Source organism: Musa acuminata, chromosome BXJ3-2 (genome assembly GCF_036884655.1).
Source record: "Musa acuminata AAA Group cultivar baxijiao chromosome BXJ3-2, Cavendish_Baxijiao_AAA, whole genome shotgun sequence".
NCBI lineage: Eukaryota > Viridiplantae > Streptophyta > Magnoliopsida > Zingiberales > Musaceae > Musa > Musa acuminata.
In genome coordinates, this window is record NC_088350.1 from 29,176,512 (window position 1) to 29,197,931 (window position 21,420).

A 21,420-nucleotide genomic window follows, 5' to 3' on the forward strand; every position below is an offset into this window, starting at 1 on the left:
AAGTGGCAGAAACCCTCATCATGCCGGAGAGGAGACAGGAAAACACCCTATGCAAACCTCCATGGCCATTGACTCCCCCACACCCCCCATCATGACCCATTTATTGTTGCTGTGCTTGTTGTAGCTGATGGTATTGGAGAGCAATGTGAGCTCATGTCTCAGCAGAGTGAGCTGAGTGGACTGCATTCTTCTTCTTCTTCTTAGGATGCTTTTTAGGTAGGGATGATAAAAGCTAATGTGTACAACATGCATGTCAACCTCTGGAAACCAAGAAAAGTCGAATGCTTTTTTGCCCTCCAACAGCCTTCCCACAGTCACTTTCACTTTTGCGACTAAAGATAATGACAAACTTGGCACTGAAGGGAGGGGTGTGGCCAACACACACACACACACACTCTCTCTCTCTCTCTCTCTACTCTAACCCAAGCAAAGGGAAAAGGAGAAGAAAAATATAAGCAAGTGATGGTTGGTGTTGGTGTACCTCATGCCACAAAAGTGGCTTTTTAAAGGACCCTAGGTTTAGGGTTTAAGGTTTTGATAGTACACCACCACTACCTCAAATCTGCTCCACATTGCCCATTCCATCTTCCTTTTGTGGATTGGGTGGCATGCATGCATTCTTCTCTTGGACTTCAAGTCACTACAATAACTAGGTATATTGATTTTTGGAAGAGAAGACACCCATCAACATCCACTGATATGTTGATTGGTGACTCATGTCCATTGACTTGGAGTAGTAAAAGCATCAAACAGCATGAGATGAATTCCATTTGAACTAAATGGTTCAATCAATATGGTTGGTTCCCACACAAAAATATTAGATATGCTTGCTGCTTACACATGTCATTAGTTTAGTCCACCATTTGGGAAAATCTTGACCAATATCTAGATCCAGAAGAATGCTAAGAACCTAGGAATAGGGCTCTATCATGTGTTGTCTCCTAATCTTTTGGGTCCAACTCTTCCACTAATTCATCATGCACTATATAATTAACCTATCCAAGGACCCACTTATCATCTCAGTGGTAAATGTCAACAACAATAGTCCATTTGTAATGTGGATTTTATCTGTTCAAACCAGGTTGAAGTCACTACAACATGTTCACTTCTTCTTCTCCAATGGAGCTTGCAATATCCACTGCGCTGCGATGCATTGGGAAACCAGCCATCGCAGGAACATTGCTGGAGTGCCTCGAGGGCTTAGCTCATGAATGAGTCATTGATGTGTGCAGGGAAGACAACTACAGTGGCCAAGTTTATTTTGAGCCAAATAATGTCAGCACTTTGATGATGATCTGTGGCTGGAAAACGAAGAAACCCTAACTTTTCTGCATGGAGATTTGATCCTCAAATTAAATTGACTGTGAGACTTCCTAATCTGATGTCACATTAAATCTCGAACAGGTTTGGTGAGTAGCTTTTGTTGATGACAATTTAAAGCCCAAACATATATCATAAATAAATGATCTGAAAAACACAATGGCTTTCTTCTGAATTTTGATAAGAATATGTGTCTTTTGTTTTCAGAAAGAAGGAAAAAAAAGGGAGAAGAGGGGAGGGGGAAGAAATCATTGGAAAATAGCAGTGTCCAAAACTGCATCTCTCATACTTCCACAGGTGTTTCATTGCACCTTTAAATGTTGGCCGTCCATGGAATCCCTCACCATTGACTCCAGTAGTAATGGAAGGAAGACAAATTAGATATCCTTCAACCCAGATTTGGCGCCGGCACATTAACTCACATTCCACAACCTGCTTCCTCCTCCCCTCCATCTTCTCTGCATGGTCAAACGTAGATCAGAAATGGCAAGAACACAGTAAAAGCCACACACCCCTCCCGTTTCAGTCGCTGCAGCGATGGAACAGTGCGAACCAAACACACTGCCTGCCCATCAGCAGCAGAACAGCAAAAGCAATAAAATCACAAGTTACTGCTTCCTGCAAAAGATCAAAAGAATAATAGAAAAAGAAGTTAATCGGGCTCACTTTTGGGGAACACTGAGAGGGAGAACACGAGGAAAAGTTGCATGCTCATGAGCAGTAGAGGGACAAAAGATCTCACCGCATTTGTTGCAGAGATTCGGGTAAATTTTGGTCGTAAGACTTGCAGTGGATTGTATATTAGTATATGTATTGTTGGAGACGTCATATATATATATATATATATATATAGCCCTTCTTTATGTTCCTGCAGCTCAAAGTATTAGGGCTTTGTTAGGAGTAATGGCTTTGATTCCCATCGCCTATGGTAAGCTGATCTTATTTCTGACAAGAAGATGATGTGAAAATAAGTGCTAATATAAATGACAATTATTCTTAGCCTTATCCATGACATGAAAATGATATAGAATATATGCTAATATGAGCTTAGTATGCGCTGATATGTATGGCTTAGTAAATCCATTTGATCCTATATTTATACGATCGTAAGTCCTATTTCACTTTGGTAGATTCAATCACACAGAGAATCGAGTGTACAGAAAGGTAAATCTAAATCTACAATAGGGAGCTAACATGAAGAAGGAATACCTTCCATCACGCATGCTATGCGCATCATAACATGCTTCATGCCAGCATCCATCGCAACATATTGTCTCTCTCCCTCTCTCTCTCTCTCTCTCTCTCTCGCAGAGACAGAGACAGCTGCAGCTGCAGTCGTAGCAGCAGGCCGACCATAAACAATTCCTCTGCACCCAAAACATTTTCTTCAAAAGAATAGAAAACCTCACACTTCATTAAACTAGAAAGAAGGAAGAGGAGAGAGAAGAAGGCATCAAAGGACACATCGCCGCTCTCGGCCCACTTTAAAGCATCCACAGCGCGACGCACCACAGCAAAGGCCACCCCACCCCATCGGCAATAAAAGGCCAAAAACAGAGCGTAGGCGAAGCAAATCTCGCACTACCTCCCGAGCAAGACGACGCCTTTTTGCTTTCTGCTGCTTCTCCGTCGCCTCTTCTTTGTAGAGCAATGGCCGCCTCGGAGGAGCGGAGGAGGATGGGGTTCCCCTCGGCGGCGGCGGACGAGAGTTTCTGAGGCGCGGTGATGCGCGCTCCTGCTGCCGAGGAGCCGGAAGAAGGAGGTGGTGGGAGGTTTGTGAGGGTGGTAAGTGCGTTGGGTGGGGAAAGGTTGGATTTTTAGCGGTATGCTTGGAGGGGGCGAGATGGCGATGGTAGTGAGCGGTAAGGAGGCGGGGAAGGGCCAGCAGCAGGCGGCGGCGATGGAGGCGGGGAAGTACGTGCGGTATACTCCGGAGCAGGTGGAGGCGCTCGAGAGGGTCTACAACGAGTGCCCCAAGCCCAGCTCCCTGAAGCGACAGCAACTCATACGGGAGTGCCCCATCCTCTCCAACATCGAGCCGAAGCAGATCAAGGTCTGGTTCCAGAACAGAAGGTAATGGATCCATAAACCACGAGGAGTTAATGGAAGACTGGAACCGTCTGCGAAGAAAAAAGATTGATTCTTTGATTATTACATCTTCTTCTCTTCCATAGTGTAGGAGTCAGAGAAGTAATGGGATACTTCGAGTCACTGGTGGGAACGTAGCTTGAAGAAACCTTTCTTGCTTGGTTCTTGAGCTTAGAACTATATAACCATATTAAAGCGCCTTTAGTTCCTCAATGAGACAGGCGTTATAAACACGTCAATCCCATCAAAAAGCAACGTACTACAGAACCATTACCTTTCTGCGGGATTTTAGCAGACACAATTGCAGCTTCGTTTGTTTGTTTGTTTGTTTGTTTTTTGATGAATCCTATAAGCATTGTGCATTTTGCAAAGTGTTATTGCTATGCTGCTTCTTATTGCTTGTATTTTTCCTATGAGTTTCTGATTCAAAATTGCATTTTTTTTTCCCGCTAATGCTGCCATTCCTTGGTAAGATCCTGAGGATTTTGAAGTCCGGTTGCCTAATGATTTTTATTTCCATTCCGATAGCTCGGCTTTGGTTATGGTTTTCAGGATCTGGTTCTGTTCTATCACTATGTGGATTTTGCTATGATGATCTTGGAGAAAACAGGCTTATTTGGTTTTAGAAGTCGGCAGTTTTTATTGTTTATTTCAGAGCCAAAAATTCCTATCTTGCTTCCCAAAGTTTCAATTTGGTAGATTACAATGATTTTTGTTTGGGTAGGGAGTCTATAGTAGTGCATAGTGATTATTGCCTGTCAAAACAAAGGCTATTGAGCACTGGGGGTGACCTTTTGGTTCTTGAAGCTGTTTGCGAATCGGGTATGAATCATTGTACAAGTTCTTTAGGTGCCAAGTAATCCAAAAAGCCCTGTGCTTATAATTTTATCAAGACCGCAAGAACACCTACAAATGACAAATGTTTTCAAAAGCTGCACCACATTCATAAGGGATTAGACTCTTGGTATTTTGATCCCTTTCTCTCATAGTGTTTCGAGTGGCTTAGAATCTAGCTCACAAAATGATATACAGAATGCCATCTTGAATCGGATTTAGCGAGAAAAATAAAGTGTTAAGACTTTATCTGGGTTTTAATCTTTGACATTTACTTTCTCACTTCTCTGTAGGTGCCGGGAGAAGCAAAGGAAAGAAGCCTCTCGTCTCCAAACAGTGAACCGCAAGCTCACTGCCATGAACAAGTTGTTGATGGAGGAAAACGACCGGCTGCAGAAACAGGTGTCTCATCTTGTTTACGAGAACGGCTACATGCGTCAGCAACTGCATAATGTGAGTTTGCATGTTTCGCTTGTTCCTTTTTTTGTAATTGTCAACATTGATAATATACTTAGTATATGATCAGTGCACATTTCTGTGTTTTTCTGTATTCCTGTTTTCCAGTGTTGGAAGACTTCCCTCCTGTCCCAAGGTTTTATTGAACAAACATCTTGAACTTCAAACTTTGTGTTTGTAATGACATCTGATGCTTGATTGAACCTGTGCAAACCAATGAAATATGCTTGTGTTTGCATATTTCAGTCTGATCTCTTTGCATTTGAGTTTAGTGTTATGAAGATGGCTTTTTGCTTCTTGTTCCATGTTCAACTCAGACTCACACACACATACCAATGTTTGTTTCTGCACGATTCATTCTAAACTCTTTGCTCTTGTGTGGATTGTTATAGAAGCTGAGGTTCTGATGTTTGTTCCGTGTTCAACTCAGTATCACAGTTTGTTTCATACTAAATTATGTTATTTTAATCTTACATTTTTGTTAATCAATATGCAGCCATCTGTAGCAACCACCGACACCAGCTGTGAGTCTGTAGTTACAAGTGGTCAGCACCATCATCAACAAAACCCAACGCCTCAGCATCCACAGAGGGATGCTAACCCAGCTGGGTAATCAAACTTTCTGGTTTTGGCGGCTCTGGTTTAGATTGTTTCGTCATTTGTCTTCTTCCAACACATTGTTCTTCTTTTTTGGACATATCTGTTATAGTCTTCTTGCAATTGCTGAGGAGACCTTGGCAGAGTTCCTATCAAAGGCTACTGGAACTGCTGTCGATTGGGTTCAGATGGTTGGGATGAAGGTGATATTTCATTGGACATCCTGTCTAGTTGCTTTTCACTAGTGCCGATTATTATTTTTGGATTACATTATGCAAACTAATTTCTCATTATTCACTATAGCCTGGTCCGGATTCTATTGGAATCATTGCTGTTTCCCACAATTGTAGTGGGGTAGCAGCTCGAGCCTGTGGCCTTGTGAGTCTAGAACCCACAAAGGTGAGTAATTGCTTTTTGAATTCTTGTTCTTGCTATTTTCTTTCCTTTTTATGCAATTCATGGTTTGTTGGGTTTCTTAGGTTGCAGAGATTCTCAAAGATCGTCCATCTTGGTATCGTGATTGCCGTTGCCTCGATGTGCTTACTGTTATTCCTGCTGGTAATGGAGGGAATATTGAACTTATATATATGCAGGTTTGTTCTTATCTTGTTAGTACACTCTGTCTGAAGTTTGAAATGGTTGTTGATCTTTTTCCTCCTTTCTTGAAGTTGACTTTTCCTTCTTATCTCTTGCATCAGACATACGCACCTACTACTTTGGCAGTGGCACGAGACTTTTGGACGCTGAGGTATACTACAGCTCTGGAAGATGGTAGTCTTGTGGTATGTGCTCTGCGTCTTTTAATGCGTCAGTAGTTTTTCAAGTCTGCGGCAAAACATTCTAGGATCATTATTTCATATTTTGCTTCTTTCAAATCATGGAGAACTCTTTAACATGGACTTCTACTAGATCTGTGAAAGGTCATTGACTCCTGCGACCGGTGGTCCTGCTGGGCCACCTGCACCAAATTTCGTTAGAGCTGAAATGCTTCCCAGTGGCTATCTAATTCGACCGTGTGAAGGGGGTGGTTCAATGATTCACATTGTTGATCATGTTGATCTAGATGTGAGTTTCATGTCCTTTCTACTGTTATTGATGTTTATTGCCATATTATGCTGAGTATACCTTTGATGCACCAGCCATGGAGTGTACCAGAGGTTCTTAGACCCTTGTATGAATCACCAAAAATTCTGGCGCAGAAAACAACAATTGCTGTAAGCCTTATTGGTTATTTATCAAGCATTTCACTCGTCATATACCACCAGTCTCACTTTCATATTTTCCAGGCACTTCGACACCTGACACAAATTGCTCAAGAGATCAGTGGTGAAGTTCCATATGGCGGTGGTCGACAACCTGCTGTCTTAAGGGCATTCAGTCAGAGATTGAGCAGGTCATTGGCTTAGTTGTGATGTTTTACTTGAGCACTTTTTTTCCCGATAATAGCTTCTTTAGCTATGAACTCTAAATCTTCTGGGCATGTTGCAGAGGTTTCAACGATGCAGTGAATGGATTTTCTGATGATGGTTGGTCTTTGCTGGGTAGCGATGGTGTTGAGGATGTGACGATTGCTATAAATTCATCTCCAAACAAACTTCTTGGTTCTCATGCAAACCCTTCAGCATTGTATTCAACCCTTGGAGGTGGCATTTTGTGTGCAAAAGCATCAATGTTGCTGCAGGTCTGACCTTCACCCTTGATTTGAGGGCATTCCCTCTCCCTGCAGGGCTGTCTTCTGTAATACGTGCTTTCTTGTTCGGATTATAATTTTAACCCATACGCATTTGTGTAGAATGTGCCACCTGCTATATTGGTTCGCTTTTTGAGGGAGCATCGTTCGGAATGGGCAGATTGTGGTGTTGATGCTTATTCTGCTGCATCATTGAGAGCTAACCCATATGCAGTTCCTGGTGTTAGGGCTAGCACCGGGTTCTCGGGTAGTCAGGTGATACTTCCTCTTGCACATACTGCAGAACATGAAGAGGTATTTTAAGTAGTAAGAACATCATCTTGCACTTCTCATTGGTGTTTGCTTCTGATAAGGTAACATGTTAATTTCCCTAACTGTAGTTCTTGGAGGTGATCAGGCTTGAGGGTCATGGTTTTAACCAAGATGATGTCATTTTGTCAAGGGATATGTACATGTTGCAGGTTTGTCTTCTAGAAGTTGCATTATGTCGCTATCGATAAATTTTGTATGTTTTTGCTGAATGATTCTTTTCCTTCTCTTTATGATGACAGCTTTGCAGTGGAGTTGATGAAAGCGCTGTTGGTGCCTGTGCTCAGCTTGTTTTTGCACCTATTGATGAATCTTTTGATGATGATCTACCTTTGCTACCGTCAGGTTTTCGCGTTATACCGCTGGACCCTAAAACAGTTGGGTATCTTCACACTAATGTGTCTTCTAGAAAATAACAACATTTGATTCTTGTGGCATCACACCTCCAGGAAGAACTAATTGTATTTTGTGTGTTCTTATGACTATTTACTTAATGACTTCTCTGATTTGTAACTTAAGTTTGTTCAATAATGCTGCAGGATTCTCCCGCCACCACACGAACACTTGATTTGGCATCCATGCTAGAGATTGGATCTGGTGCCACTGCACGCTCAGTTAATGAGACTGCTTCGAGTACATACAACCTGCGATCGGTCCTCACAATCGCCTTCCAGTTCACATATGAGAATCACCTCCGAGATAATGTGGCAGCAATGGCCCGGCAATATGTGAGAAGTGTGGTCGCCTCGGTGCAGAGAGTTGCTATGGCAATTGCACCTTCTCGACCGGGCTGTCAGATTGGTGTAAAGCATCCACCTGGTTCTCCTGAAGCACACACTCTGGCACAATGGATTTCTCGGAGCTACAGGTTTGTCTCGCCGTGCTCATGCATTCGGTTTAGTGTTTTATTACCTTACAATCTTATGGTCCATTAAATTGAAGTCATTGTGCTAAAGGAATCGTGAATCACACTTTAAAGCTACCTTAATCACATAAATACGACATCAAATTTGATGTGATTTGTGCATGAGCAACATACCTACAGTGTGAAGTAACATTATCGATCATCATGACAAAAAACCTATTCACGCAAGTGTGTAATATAAGTTTGCATCTTTCTAATGCATCGTCTTCGATGCTTTCAGGGCTCATACTGGAGTTGAGCTCTTTCAGGTAGACTTACAAGCTAATGATTCATTGCTGAAACTGCTTTGGCACCACCCAGATGCTGTCATGTGTTGTTCTTTGAAGGCAAGTGATACAACATATTTGTATACGTTCTTGACTTGTGCAATGATTGACAATCTCTCGACACCGATGCGGTGAATACTTAGCTGACCGAAATGGCGTTTTTGTTCTTCACAGGCTTCACCTGTCTTCACCTTCTCCAACCAAGCTGGTCTAGATATGCTTGAAACCACTCTGATAGCTCTTCAGGACCTCACACTGGAAAAAATTCTTGATGACAATGGCCGCAAAGTGCTTTGCTCGGAGTTCCCCAAGATCATGCAGCAGGTGAGCAAGCGAGTAAAAGCTTACATTTTGCTTGGTTACCTATACGTGTAAAACCTATCTGAACCTCTTGAAACCCATATGTTTGTCTACAAACCTGCAGGGCTTCTCTTATCTTCCTGCTGGTATCTGCCTGTCGAGCATGGGAAGGCCGGTGTCGTATGAACAAGCTGTCACATGGAAAGTCCTGAACGAAGAGGATTCACCCCATTGCCTGGCTTTCATGTTTGTGAACTGGTCTTTTGTTTGAATGCTCTGAGCAATCCCAGTCTTCTAAATCATCTAGTGCTTGATGGAACTCGAAAGATCTTCCCTTTTTGTTGAACCATGGTTTACTAAAGACTACCGCGCGTAACTACTGTAGTGTGATCTGTATGTTTCATCTTTCGCAGTTGAATGCAGATTGACATGTCACTGATTCACTGACCGAACGTACGATCTCTTAACACTGTTGATTGGACTTGACTTTTCTGTCCATGAATTTACCAATAGTGCAATCACAAGCAGAGTTTACGGTCGCCTGAAGCTGATGCGTGTGTAGAAGAACTAAATGTGCTTCGTCTTTCTCGACGTCGATTTATGGCTGTTTAAGAGCAGAGCACTTCCGTTGCTTCTGAGGGCAAGAGCAGCAGCGGATGGAGGGGAAGGAGGGCACCGGTGCCACACGCTGCTCTTCCCGCATGAAACCGTACTGTGGTCGCCACCTCATGCAGAGCAGGGCGGTTCCAAGAACCGATCTTTGCACCGGCTGTCGCGCTGTTGAGACGTCCCATCAGCGGCCATTAACGGCCGCGATTTGCCCTACGACGTGATGCTGCTGCGTCGGCTGTGCGATCCGTGCCAGGGGTTGTGGCCGGCTTGTCGTCGAGTCCTCCTTTGCATCGCTCACCGCCACCGCCGCCGCCGCTCTGACACGCGGCCGCAAATCGGACGGTTAGCGGCGTCCCATCGCAGCTATGATCCGGATTCAAAAGAAGCGGGAAAAATAGAAGGAAAAGAAAGAATAAAAAGAGATGGCGGAGGAGAGCCGAGACTGCCTACTTCGTACGGCGTTGTTCCGTCGATTGGACAGTGGAGATACGAGCGGATATCGTCTACGTTATCGCTCTCGGCGACGCAGCGGTCTTGGCCGGGAATCTCGCTGCGGAGCTCAGCCTGTCGTGTCGCCGAGCGGTGGACCACCACCCACGTCGTCTCGCCGTTGTAAGCCCTCGTGCTCTCCTCCGCCTCTCAAAAGCCACGCTAATCCCCATCTGTGTCAGAGCGACGGCAGCAGCGGCTGACGACAGGCGACGGGCACGCGCATGACGCAGTCCTGCCCATCAGACAAATGGTCGTGTCATTCCACATAATCACCGAAATGCCACTATCGCATGCATGTCCACATCCCATGGCCATTCATGCGTGCGTATTCCCATGTACCGATGGAAGAATACGGTTGATAGCGATCGTTCCATACCGGCAACACTATATATATATATATATATATATATATATATATATATATATATATATATATATATATATATATATATATATATATATATATATATATATATATATATATATATAACAAGAGCGAATTTTTGGAAAAAGTTGTTAATTTTGACCTTTTTCCGTATATTGCTTTAAGTTTAAAAAATTATAAAATATTTTTTCAGAAAATCATTTTCTTCTATCGGATACCATCTCCATTGCGCTTTTGTCTTTTCGATCACCCCCTCAATCTGGCGCTTGACAATCTCGCTCATTGACCCTCACTCACTCTCATAGTGATCGACTACAACATTTATCGATCGTCTTCCTTTCCTTCTCTAATGTCTATGTCTCCACATATTAATCTTATCGGGTGCTCATCTCTCCTGGGCACTTTGTGCCTCGGTGTGAGAGTTGCGACCAACTCCAATAATAGTTAAAGGGCCAAAGCAATCTAGTGCAAGCGAAGGTGTGACTAGGATTAAGGTTACAATAAATTTTTTTTAAAATTATGAAATAAAATAATCTTTTCACATAGCTAAGGTGTTTTATATGAATTTTTAAAATTTGTGATGTTCTACAGCAAAAAAAACTCAAAGTTAAATTTTTTTTCTCGGAATACTTCTTAAAGCAATCATAAACATTCAAATGGATTTTTTTAATGGAATATTAATATCAATTGAGATTACGGAATATTAATATCGATTGAGATTACAGCTGACGGGATATATATATATATATATATATATATATATATATATATATATATATATATATATATATATATGTTTTAAAATTATATGAATACAGAAATAAATACAAGAATCACTTAATTGGGAGGTGTATATATACGAAATTTCGCCTATCCATCTACTTATTTATTTGCGGTGAAGAGAGAAGGGAGAGATGGAATGGGGTCAATCTAAAACCCGAGTGGGTTGAGGAGGTCGAATTTGTCAAACTGCTTCAGCATCTCACGTAATTGACCTCGCTTTGGTACTTCTATCTCTATGTAGATTATGATCATCTATATTTCTTTTTTGTATCAAATTTGTTTGGTTTATTTCTCTGATTTGATTGTTTTGGATATCGTCCTCTTTTTGGCAGCTTGCAGAACCCTAGAAATGATCAAGTTTAGGGCTTGTGTTAGGGTTTAATGTATGTAAAGGTCATAAAGCATCACTCGTGAATATGTTGGTCAATTTATGTCTTCTATCTATGTCTTCCCAACATAATGAGACCTTTGTTGGAATGGAAGATCTCTTTATCTTCATCCTATGGGTCAGTTCTTGTAATTTGATAGTTTCAGAACAAAATAGTTCTTGCACTAATCCTTGGTGCACTTGGTATGAAATGTATATATAAGTTGTTTATGTGGTACCATATTGGTGATATAGGATATATTTGTGCGAAATATATCCTAAAAACTTAAGCTCTCATAAATATATCTAAAATCTAAACCTTTTAGATTTCTTTAGAATGCAGCAAAGTGTACCTGTATTGCCCTGTCCTATCTTGAGCTATAACGAATGTGTCCTATTGCCCCTTCAGAAATCTCTTCTTGAATGTCGTTACCTTATATGACACACAGGATTAATTGGCCTCTTTGATCTTTAAACACCCTATCTAATCTTCAGAACAATTAGACTATTGGAATTAGCTTCTCTATCTGCATTTTGCAAAGAACCTAGAATTCTGTTTTTTTCTCGCTTTTCTTCTTGCAATACTATGGTTAGAAGTGGTTTCAACTTTACATGGAACTTTACCTATCTTGAAAGAATTTATGATATGCATGCAGCTTGATTTGTTCTAACAATAACCTTGATTTGTTGTATTAAGGATCGTAATAATCCTGAGTTTGACAATATGTTATGGATTTGATTGTCATATGTAAACTTAAAAAGCAGACATTCATCAACAATATCAGGCGAGTTGATATCTTTGTCTGTCCAACAAGCTGCCAGAAGTAAAATCCCAGTTTCCTTTGAACTTGAGAATGCTAATAGACTGGGGCAACTGGGATTAGCTCATTCATATGGGCTTTACCTGTGCCCATGAAACTTTAGGTGTAATAAAGCCCTTATTAGGGAACAGAAGAACAAGATTGGAGTAAAGATGTAAGTCCAGGACAAGATTGAGGACAGCGATGAAATCTTCAAAGTTTTACATGGAGGTGCCTGAATGTCCTTTTGTCGTTTGAAAGGGATGAAACCTGGAATTCAATATTCGTAAAGAGAGTTACGGAGGAGAGAGTTGGAATGCTAAGCTTTCATGCCTAAAGAAGAACAAACAATGCCATGTTGTGGTTTACTAGGTAAAATGTTATGTCAAAATGCATTAGATCACATTTCTTTTGGCATGTAGGCTTTGTTTTCATCAATTAGCTGTCAGTTCTTGTGGCCCCTTCAGAGAGGAACACTTGTTTAGTTCTCTGGTAGCTTGAGAAATTTTCTTTTGATGTATTGGGTCAGTTGAACATAGAGACTTTTGGCTCCCATCCTACTGGAGAGGTCTGTCTGGAGTTAATTTGTTAGCAGTTTATTGTTGTCGACTTCTCGAGAGGTAAATAGTTAATGAGAGAAACTCCTTGATGTGGCTAAATCTGTTCTCTATGGTGTCCTTTTGTTTCTTCTCCTTTGTTTACTTCATGCTGTTTGGATTGGTATATAGTACTGAAGGATATTAATCAGTGTCTGGTGACCGTCTTCAACTTTTCATTGGTCATGATGCTTATATATTACTCTCCATACAAGTCTGGCATGTATAATGCTAGCTACTGTGCAGAGTGGAAATAAACAGGAGGTCACACACCATGATCTAATTTGATGAACCAATTAGATCCTCGTTTACTGAAGTTAATGTTCAAGCCCTCGTTTCTTTTTTGACAGAATTGTGTGTATATATATTGATGCTTTTGAAGTCAGTGATTTTACCTGTCCCTCTAAATATAAGTCAAACTTGTACATGTCATTGAAGTTAATCTATCTTAGAATAAACCACAAATGAATTTAATCAGTATGGCAATGGTTATTTTGTCCCTTAGATAATCACAAATGTTTTAGTTTGATGGCCCTTATTTGTGAAGACAGTACAATTTGCTGGTAGCAGACAATGAATTAAATGGGTGTCAAACAGAAGATACCAACAACTTCTATGGGGAGGCCAAAAATTCTGATGCTGCTTCTGCTTGGATCCTCTTCATCACACTTTTCGGTTTCCAAGTCGCAGTACTGCAATAATTTAAGCCAACTGTGGATCCAAGACTTCGACATCAGGCAGTGCCACCAGATTGAAGGCAGTTTGAGATGACCAGGAATTGACATGGCAACCTACAGACGAAGCTATGTCATATTTCATGAACGTCCAGGAATGGCTGTTTTGACTGTAATATTCCGAGCAAAGGGGGCTGATACTAGTGCAAGAATAGATTTCTTCGACATGAATCATGAAGGCAGGCAAAGAGGAGTGATGACTTGATCCTAAAGCATAAGTGCATATTTTGGAAGTATCAGCAGAAATTTGAAAGAAAAAGACAGAATTCTGCATGAACAGTTAATGGAGGTACAATGCATACATGTCACTTTCAGATTGCTGATGTCCCTGTTTCTCGACCACAAGAGAACTGTGACAACATCATGATGAACAGTGAATAGTGAAGACTGGGTACCAGACATCAATGTCTCAGTGAAGGAGATCCGGAGATGAGGGAAGGGGTAATGTACTCCCCCTGTATTACAGCGCTTGCATCAACTGCTTGAATTGCTTGTTTTGGCCAGACTTGAACGATGACTGGAGTCACATCACATGATGCATCGGTCAGGAGGTCTTGAATCCATGAACAGATGTTGATCTCCCCCTTCCACAATCTTATCTCTGGTAACGCGGTCAATTCTGTGAAGCTTATGAACTCTGGATAATAACAGGAAGCATATCTAGTCATTCTCATCCAGCCAAAACTGATGGGAAGAAGATTAAACCAGTGTGCAAGTTATTCTGAGGTAATGTGATCAGAGTTCACTTAAACCAGGACGCAAATTACTGCAACTCTCTTTCCATTCTGCATAAGCACTCAATTTAAATTCTTTAAAGCATGAACGGGCAAAGTTTGGCTGTTTCATGTGGTGTTAGTTCCTTGGACAGTAGCACATCATGTCATCCATTAGTGAAGTTTTTATTTAGGAGAAAGGCTCAGTTGGACCACTACCAAACCCTCCTCTTTGTTGGTCAATCCATCACTTGGTTGCATGCTCATTACATAAAGTTCTGTGATGTCACAGTGGGAATAGTGTTTTGTCACAGGATAAAGTGCAGATTGACATAGATAAGCTAGCTGAAACATTAACTACCTGCTTGCTCATGCAGTTGGTTTGGAACTTGTGATGCTAAAGAATTAGATGATGATAACAACCAAAGTTCCTGAAATCTATTGTTCTCTTTGGAGGAAAGATAATTATGATTATGTGTTAATGGGAGCTTCTGCTGAATCGAGAACTCTGGAAGAGTTGTTGGTTGTTGAGAGTACTGATTGCTGAGAATGTGTTTGCTGAGTTCTGCAATTACTGAATTTATTTGAATATCTTATTAGGAACTCCAAACTGCAAGTCCACCTTAAGAACTCTTTTCATGTCTTGCTTAGGTTTTCACCTGTCTATCCATAGCTTTTATTAGCGGAATGTTTAACATAATGACTGAGAAGTGTGGACTTGATAAAATTTTCTGCTAAAAAAGCAGTAGTATCATTGGATTAATTATGATGTTGAGACTTAATGGACCATCAAATCATCAGCTTCCCCACCATGACTATGTATCATAGCGTAAGTGCAACTGCAGCAATATTAAGGCTTCCAGTTTAACACCATGATACATGATAAATAAATGAAAATAATATTATATAAATGGATGGTGAAGGAGGGGAGCACAAAGAAAAATAGACAAAGGAGGGCCCTTAAGGAGTCAATCTGATGCTCAAACAGAAGCAATCATGTTATGAAGACGGAGTTGAATCTTTGTGGGACTAAATACTAAAGCTATGCTCTTATGTGCTGTCACAGAAGCAAGAGAAGCTTAATCAAATGAGGAATATTGGTTGTTGCAACTCTTCATTTTCACATTTGGACATGCACTCTAAGAACCTTCCAAAACCTTAATCAACTAAAGGCTTTTTCTCTGATCATCTTCTTATAGTCAGGTTTATTAGGTTGCATGGTATAGACTTCTGCCACTGGGCATGGAACTTGAGGGGACAACCACTCTTCCAAACTCAAGCAGCTGACCTCTAAAGTTGATGACCTTTTTGACCCGAGCACACTTGCTCGAGCTCAGCGTTCATGGAGACCTCAAGCAAAGTCGTCGTCACTCCCCTCTCTGCTTCGTAGAGAGAATGCCCTGCTTCATATGTGAAGTGCTCCGTCCTCGGGAGTACGGCTGCAGTCCTGCTTCCACTGGCAGTAGAGTTTTGCAGGCATAACCTGCAGCACTGCTCTCATTCTTCCACAGCCGCTCGCCTAGGAACATGGAAGCGGCGATCCTTCCGTCATATTAAGCGATCTTATTGTCATTACATACTTTAGGGCTTGTCTTTGGGTATGGCGCCACATAATTTGCAGGTCAAGGAAGATGTATTGTATGATCATTCCTCACGTGAATCTCATGTGCAATTGGGGGGGTGGGGGAGACATAAATCAGGGCACGAGAACTCTACTAGGCCAGCGTGTCCTCGTGATGTTGTCACTTCTAAGAATAGATTTAATAATGTTTTATTATTTTATAGGTTATTAACCCAAAAAGTTCAACATTATATTTTATATCATTCATTATATATATATATATATATAAATATAAATATATATATATATATATATATATATATATATATATATATATATATATATATATATATATATTTGATACCTAAAATGATATAAGCAAGTCGGGTCAGCATAAATTATCTGGAAAAACGCGTTCCTACTCTCGAGGCTACTCGAGAGCATGGTGGCCACGGGAGTGTGCTACCGTGCGCTATTGGGCCCGCCGCTAGGTTGCGCTGCCTTGCTCCCTCTATTTAAGCGCGAAGGCGTGGCCACTCCGCCTCCTCGCTCTCAAAGCAAAAGGACAGACCGGCCTCGACCGCTCGGCCGAAAATGGCGCCGGCGCCGGCGCCGGCCCTGTTGGAGCCGGGAGTGGACGTCGACAAGTTGAGCTACGAGATTTTCTCCATCCTGGAGAGCAAGTTCCTCTTCGGCTTCGACGACCACAAGCCCCTTCCCCTCCAATCCTCCCCTGTCTCCGCCTCGCCGGTGCCCCCTCAGCCGCCCGCCCCCCGTGCGCCCGCGGGCAGGGTCCGAATCCTCTCCGTTGACGGCGGCTGCCGCCCCTCCGACGCCCTCCTCGCCGCCGCCTCCCTCGCCCGCCTCGAGTCCTTCCTCCGCGACACCCCCGCCCGCGTCGCCGACTTCTTCGACGTCGCCGCCGGATCCGGCGCCGGGGGCGTCCTCGTCGCCATGCTCTTCACCCGTGGCCCCGACGGTCGCCCCCTCTTCGCCGCCGACGAGGCGCTGCGGCTCTTCGCCGCCTGGAGCACCGGGTCGCCGTCGGGGTCGTTCGGCCTCCCGAGAAAGGGCCCGCTCGGGTGGGTTCTACGGCGGAAGCCCGGGGGTCTCTTCCGGCGGGTGTTCGGCGACGCCACGCTGAGGGACACCCTGAAGCCGGTGCTGGTCCCGTGCTACGACCTGGCTACAGGGGCGCCGTTCCTGTTCTCGCGGGCGGACGCGATGGAGGCGGACGGGTACGACTTCCGCATCTGGGAGGTGTGCGCCGCCACGTGCGCGTCGCCCGCGGCGGCGGTGGAGATGAGCTCCGCAGATGGGCGGACGCGGATCGCCGCCGTCGGGGGCGGGGTGTCGATGGGCAACCCCGCGGCCGCGGCCATCACGCACGTGCTCAACAACAAGCAGGAGTTCCCCTTCGCCGCTAGCGTGGACGAACTCATGGTGCTCTCGCTCGGAAGCAGCGCCGCCGGTGTGGACAGCGCTTCCGGCAGACGGCGGCCGGTTCCGTCGGCGGCGGAGCTCGTGAGGATCGCCAGCGAGGGCGTCGCCGACATGGTGAGGACCTCCCCACCCCCCCCTCTCTATCTCGTCGCCAGCTGGCTTTGTTTTTAGCCTCTTTTTTCCCTCTTTAAATTACTCGTATGTATACATTAATTTGTTTTGTTTCTGAAAACCTGACAAAAAATGTCGGCTGTACTGTGTAAGCTGACCATCCGTCCATTCGATGGGGCCCACCATGAATCCCCCAGTGGACGGTTCAGATAATTACGTAGGAAACATTTATATTAATTAATTCGTTATCATTCTTAAATTGGGATGGATATGTTATCAGGTGGATCAAGCGATTGCAATGGCATTCGGACACAACAGGACAAACAATTACGTACGGATTCAGGTAGTAATTCTCCATTGCACAAATCAATCTATCATCACTCTGTTATCGTTCATTACTTTTGTCAATAATCTCAGGCTAACGTGTTCGGATTGGACAATTATTCTGCGAGAACGAGCAATGCCGATAGATTGATTTGTGCAATGGAGGAAAGATTGTCGCAGAGGAATGTGGAATCGTTGTTGTTTAGAGGGAAGAAGATATCAGATCAAACTAATGCGGAGAAGCTCGAGTGGTTCGCTAGCGAGCTCATCAAAGAGCATGAGAGGAGGAAGAAGAGCCTGATTCCCGTAATAGTGTTGAAGCAAGTCATGACACCGAGATCGTCCACCGCCACCACCACTGTCATTACTGGCACCACCACCACCACCTCAACAACATCAACATCTGCTTCGCTCTAATTCTCTGAGCAATAAATAAACGAAAATTAGTTCTTTAGGAAAAATAAGAGATCAAAGCTTGGTGGTTGCTGAGCGTGAAGCCAGTGCTGATGGCACATTGTGTATAAGGGGCTATGTATGTGAAGTCTGTTCAAGCTTTGGTTGAATTAGACTTTCAACTGAGACTATTTCTTTTGGTACAATTCAAGCACTGTGATCTCCATGGCCAGTGACAGATTTGACATATTACAGGAGTTCTCTCATACAAGGTGCACTAGCTGTGCTTGGTTGCATGGTATACAAATGTCTACTGTAAAAGAGACATCAAAGTTGTTGCTCCAAACACAAGAGTGCAACTTAGTTCCCATTGGTCAAAGCTGATGGGGAGGGGGAGCCACCTGACACCACCAACTAGAGAGAGACGTGGTGGATAGTCTTATGTTACAGCTGTTGCATCTCTCGAATGGAGTGGTAAAAATTTTGCCAAAGTCAACCTGTGTCAAATTTGGTAGTCCATCATAGACAATCGATGCATCCAAAGCAAAAAATCTATATGCAGGAGACCAGATCCAACGAAAGAAAAATCTGCAACTCTGTTGATAGAGCTGGTTTGCACCATGGAAGAAGGTGAGAAACTTCACATTAATTAACCTCCAAAATGGTATGTAACAGCTAACTTATTGTTCTTCTTTTGTATCCTTGATGGCATTGTAGAGTGCGACCTTGAGAACCAAAATGTACTTTCTTTGATTTAGTTTATCAAGGGTCAGAGGTGGGTTTGTGACTGTCAAACAGTTCAGCATTAATATATGGCAAGTGTCTGAAAGCCAAGTTAACAGGCATATAGTCTCTCCTGATCTTTCTGAACTAGTTGTTTTCCTTAGTGTATTGTAGACCAGTAATTAGTGAGAGTTAAACATGTGTGGAGACAAGGACAATGCACTAAATGTCAGTGAATAAGACAGTGCTCGAGTAGCTGTCACATGGATGGATGGAGCCTCTACCTAGTAGAATGCTACTCTTTTGTTTAGCATTTTATGGTTGGCAATTAGCAAGCTGTAAGCTGTAGTAATCCAAGGGTAAGTTATGGGGTGTGAATTGAGAGATGATTTCCTCAGATCTTGTCCAGTTTCTCATGTAATAGTGCATGAACTTTGGACTGCTGGTAGAAGTAGTCATGATTGAATAGTGTTACAGAAATGCCTTCCCAGAAAAGTGTGCTCTAAAAGTTAGTCCACTTCTTCACCAAAATAATGTTAGTCCACCCTGTGGTAGAGCTGTTAAACACTTGGCAATGACAAATGGAGTGAAACATATTGTTCTGATCTGAAGCTCCATTGTCAACTTGATTCCTTGGAAAAGTGAAGCAGAGAAGAGCTCAGGGAAGTGATAAAAGCATGACATTAATGCATGGATAACCTTTCCTTTAGTTTAAGACTATAAATCAGAAGCTTCATTGTCACTAAAGGATAACCTTTCCTTTAGTGACAAAAGCATCTTCCAAGTTGATTACTTGGTTGCATTGATCACTGATTTCAGTCAACCATGTTGCTCATAACATGAATGCATGGGTGACCTTTTGTCCCTGCCTTGGCAAGGTGGAGTTTAGGGTGCACCAAGTTGAATACTTGGTTGCATTGAATACTGTAGAAATCAATGTCGGTGAGATTAGGTTAGGAAATGATCACTCCATGTGTTTACTCTAAAATGAGCCACATTACAACTGAAGATAGTACAACACACATCTACAGATATTTAAGAAAACTCTTGGTGAGTACCTTCTCTGTGATCCAATGCAGGGGAGGACATGTACCTCTGTTAGTTGGAATCTAAATTAGGTTTCTGACAATATCTTGATTCAGTCGTAAGTAACGAAGGCCAACACTGTTTAACCTTGAATCTACTGCAACAACAGCTAACCAATTTGTTGGCGAGTATATAACAAGGGAAGGTTACCGTCTTCCCTTGTTTACTTTGCTAGGGTTCCTTTGAGAAGGAGAGTGAGTTGTTTAAGAAAGTGAGTGACCAAGTTTTTGATGCTTTGCTTTGTCACAGAGATCTGAATCTATCTACATAGTTGCAGTCACCAATATTTCTGTACTTAGGTACTAATGTAATGAACAAGAATTGGGGAATTTTGACAAAGCTTTTTCTGTAAAAAAATTATTGGATGTGATGTTGCACTGTTCTCTTTTTAGAATTCTTCCAAGTATATCTGCTGCTTTTAGACCTTGTTATGACCAGAGAGTAGTGCACCTCAAACTAGGATTTGCCAGTATTATTTAAGCTGTATGAAGATTTAACAAGTTCTGTATGTGAAACAATAAGAAAGGGGTTCTGTATAAAAGCACAGATCACATAGTTTTGCACATCTTTTATGCTAGTCTTTTATTGCTTTTAGACCTTCATGCTTTTTTATTTGTGTTACATGTGAGGATCCAAGATAATTAACATCTTCCCCTCCTGATTGAAATGGTAGCAGAGCAAATCCAACCTTTCAGCTATTCCATGAGGCACTACTTTAAAGTTTAGAAGCAACTTATGTGTTGATTTCAAGTTAGGAATCAGGGAAGGGACCATGGAATGCTTAAACCAAATGGTCCCAACCGAGAGTAATTTGGTTGATATTCTCTGCTTTCCAGGGTATTTATGTCTTGGAATTGTCAGCCATTGACATGCCTTTTGTTATTATTAGCAAGAATAGCTTGTTTCTATTATCCCATAGACCACTGTGACCTATATGCATTGTAAATTTCTTTTTCATGAGAAACTGGTAAGTCCTTCCTTGAACCAAGTGTTGTTTGCAGTCGGGTTAAAGCAGTTCAGCAACAAAAAAAATCAAATGAAAGCAGACAACATACTGCTATATATACACTACAAAATTCAATAAGATATTTGTATGTTTAATTTACTTCAAGATGTTTGAATCAAAACATACTTTAGCCATAGCTAGCCTGAAAAGTTTATCTCTTTTGTCTCATAGGCATCAATAGAACACTTTGGTCTGTATGCAGTATAAAAAATTCTCTTTTCTTATGATAAACTGTAAAATCCTTTCTTTGAACTAATTATTTCTTACTGTCAGGTTAAAGCAGCTCAGAAACAAAAAATTACTTCAACTTTGATGACTTTATTCAAATGAAAGCAGACAACAGAGTTGAAGGATTGCACTTATATAAGATCATGACAGCCACTGAAGATCTATACTTTTGCACTTTAAAGAGCATAGAACTTGTGGTCCTTGGTCTTGGGATGTCAACCTTAAGGCTGTCTACAAGAAAAAGCTGATCCTTCATCCATGTCTTCTGCAACTTTCTC

The 21,420-nt window shown here is 42.3% G+C and overlaps 2 protein-coding genes across 2 annotated transcripts; both read left to right on the top strand.

Moving 5' to 3' along the window:
* Positions 1 to 2,749: 2,749 nt before the first annotated feature.
* LOC135631283 (homeobox-leucine zipper protein HOX32-like) lies at positions 2,750 to 9,228 on the top strand. The gene is made up of 18 exons (XM_065138826.1): positions 2,750 to 3,393; positions 4,536 to 4,695; positions 5,195 to 5,307; positions 5,408 to 5,498; positions 5,599 to 5,694; positions 5,775 to 5,888; positions 5,994 to 6,077; positions 6,205 to 6,360; positions 6,435 to 6,509; positions 6,582 to 6,688; positions 6,784 to 6,976; positions 7,088 to 7,279; positions 7,366 to 7,446; positions 7,537 to 7,671; positions 7,834 to 8,162; positions 8,440 to 8,545; positions 8,660 to 8,809; positions 8,910 to 9,228. The coding sequence occupies exons 1-18, from the start codon at positions 3,146 to 3,148 to the stop codon at positions 9,054 to 9,056; spliced, it is 2,577 nt and encodes an 858-aa protein (XP_064994898.1). The 5' UTR covers positions 2,750 to 3,145; the 3' UTR covers positions 9,057 to 9,228.
* Positions 9,229 to 16,279: 7,051 nt separating this feature from the next.
* Positions 16,280 to 18,305, top strand: LOC135631772 (patatin-like protein 3). Its single transcript, XM_065139650.1, has 3 exons — positions 16,280 to 17,385; positions 17,663 to 17,725; positions 17,800 to 18,305. The coding sequence occupies exons 1-3, from the start codon at positions 16,423 to 16,425 to the stop codon at positions 18,121 to 18,123; spliced, it is 1,350 nt and encodes a 449-aa protein (XP_064995722.1). The 5' UTR covers positions 16,280 to 16,422; the 3' UTR covers positions 18,124 to 18,305.
* The last annotated feature ends 3,115 nt before the right edge of the window (positions 18,306 to 21,420 follow it).

Excerpts from the sequence above, each read along its gene's own strand:
- LOC135631283 (XM_065138826.1), top strand. The coding sequence starts at position 3,146 with ATGCTTGGAGGGGGCGAGATGGCGATGGTAGTGAGCGGTAAGGAGGCG. Across the intron at positions 5,695-5,774 it reads TGAGTCTAGAACCCACAAAG|GTTGCAGAGATTCTCAAAGA; the intron begins GTGAGTAATTGC and ends TGGGTTTCTTAG. Across the intron at positions 6,977-7,087 it reads AAGCATCAATGTTGCTGCAG|AATGTGCCACCTGCTATATT; the intron begins GTCTGACCTTCA and ends GCATTTGTGTAG.
- LOC135631772 (XM_065139650.1), top strand. The coding sequence starts at position 16,423 with ATGGCGCCGGCGCCGGCGCCGGCCCTGTTGGAGCCGGGAGTGGACGTC. Across the intron at positions 17,386-17,662 it reads GCGAGGGCGTCGCCGACATG|GTGGATCAAGCGATTGCAAT; the intron begins GTGAGGACCTCC and ends ATATGTTATCAG. Across the intron at positions 17,726-17,799 it reads ACAATTACGTACGGATTCAG|GCTAACGTGTTCGGATTGGA; the intron begins GTAGTAATTCTC and ends CAATAATCTCAG.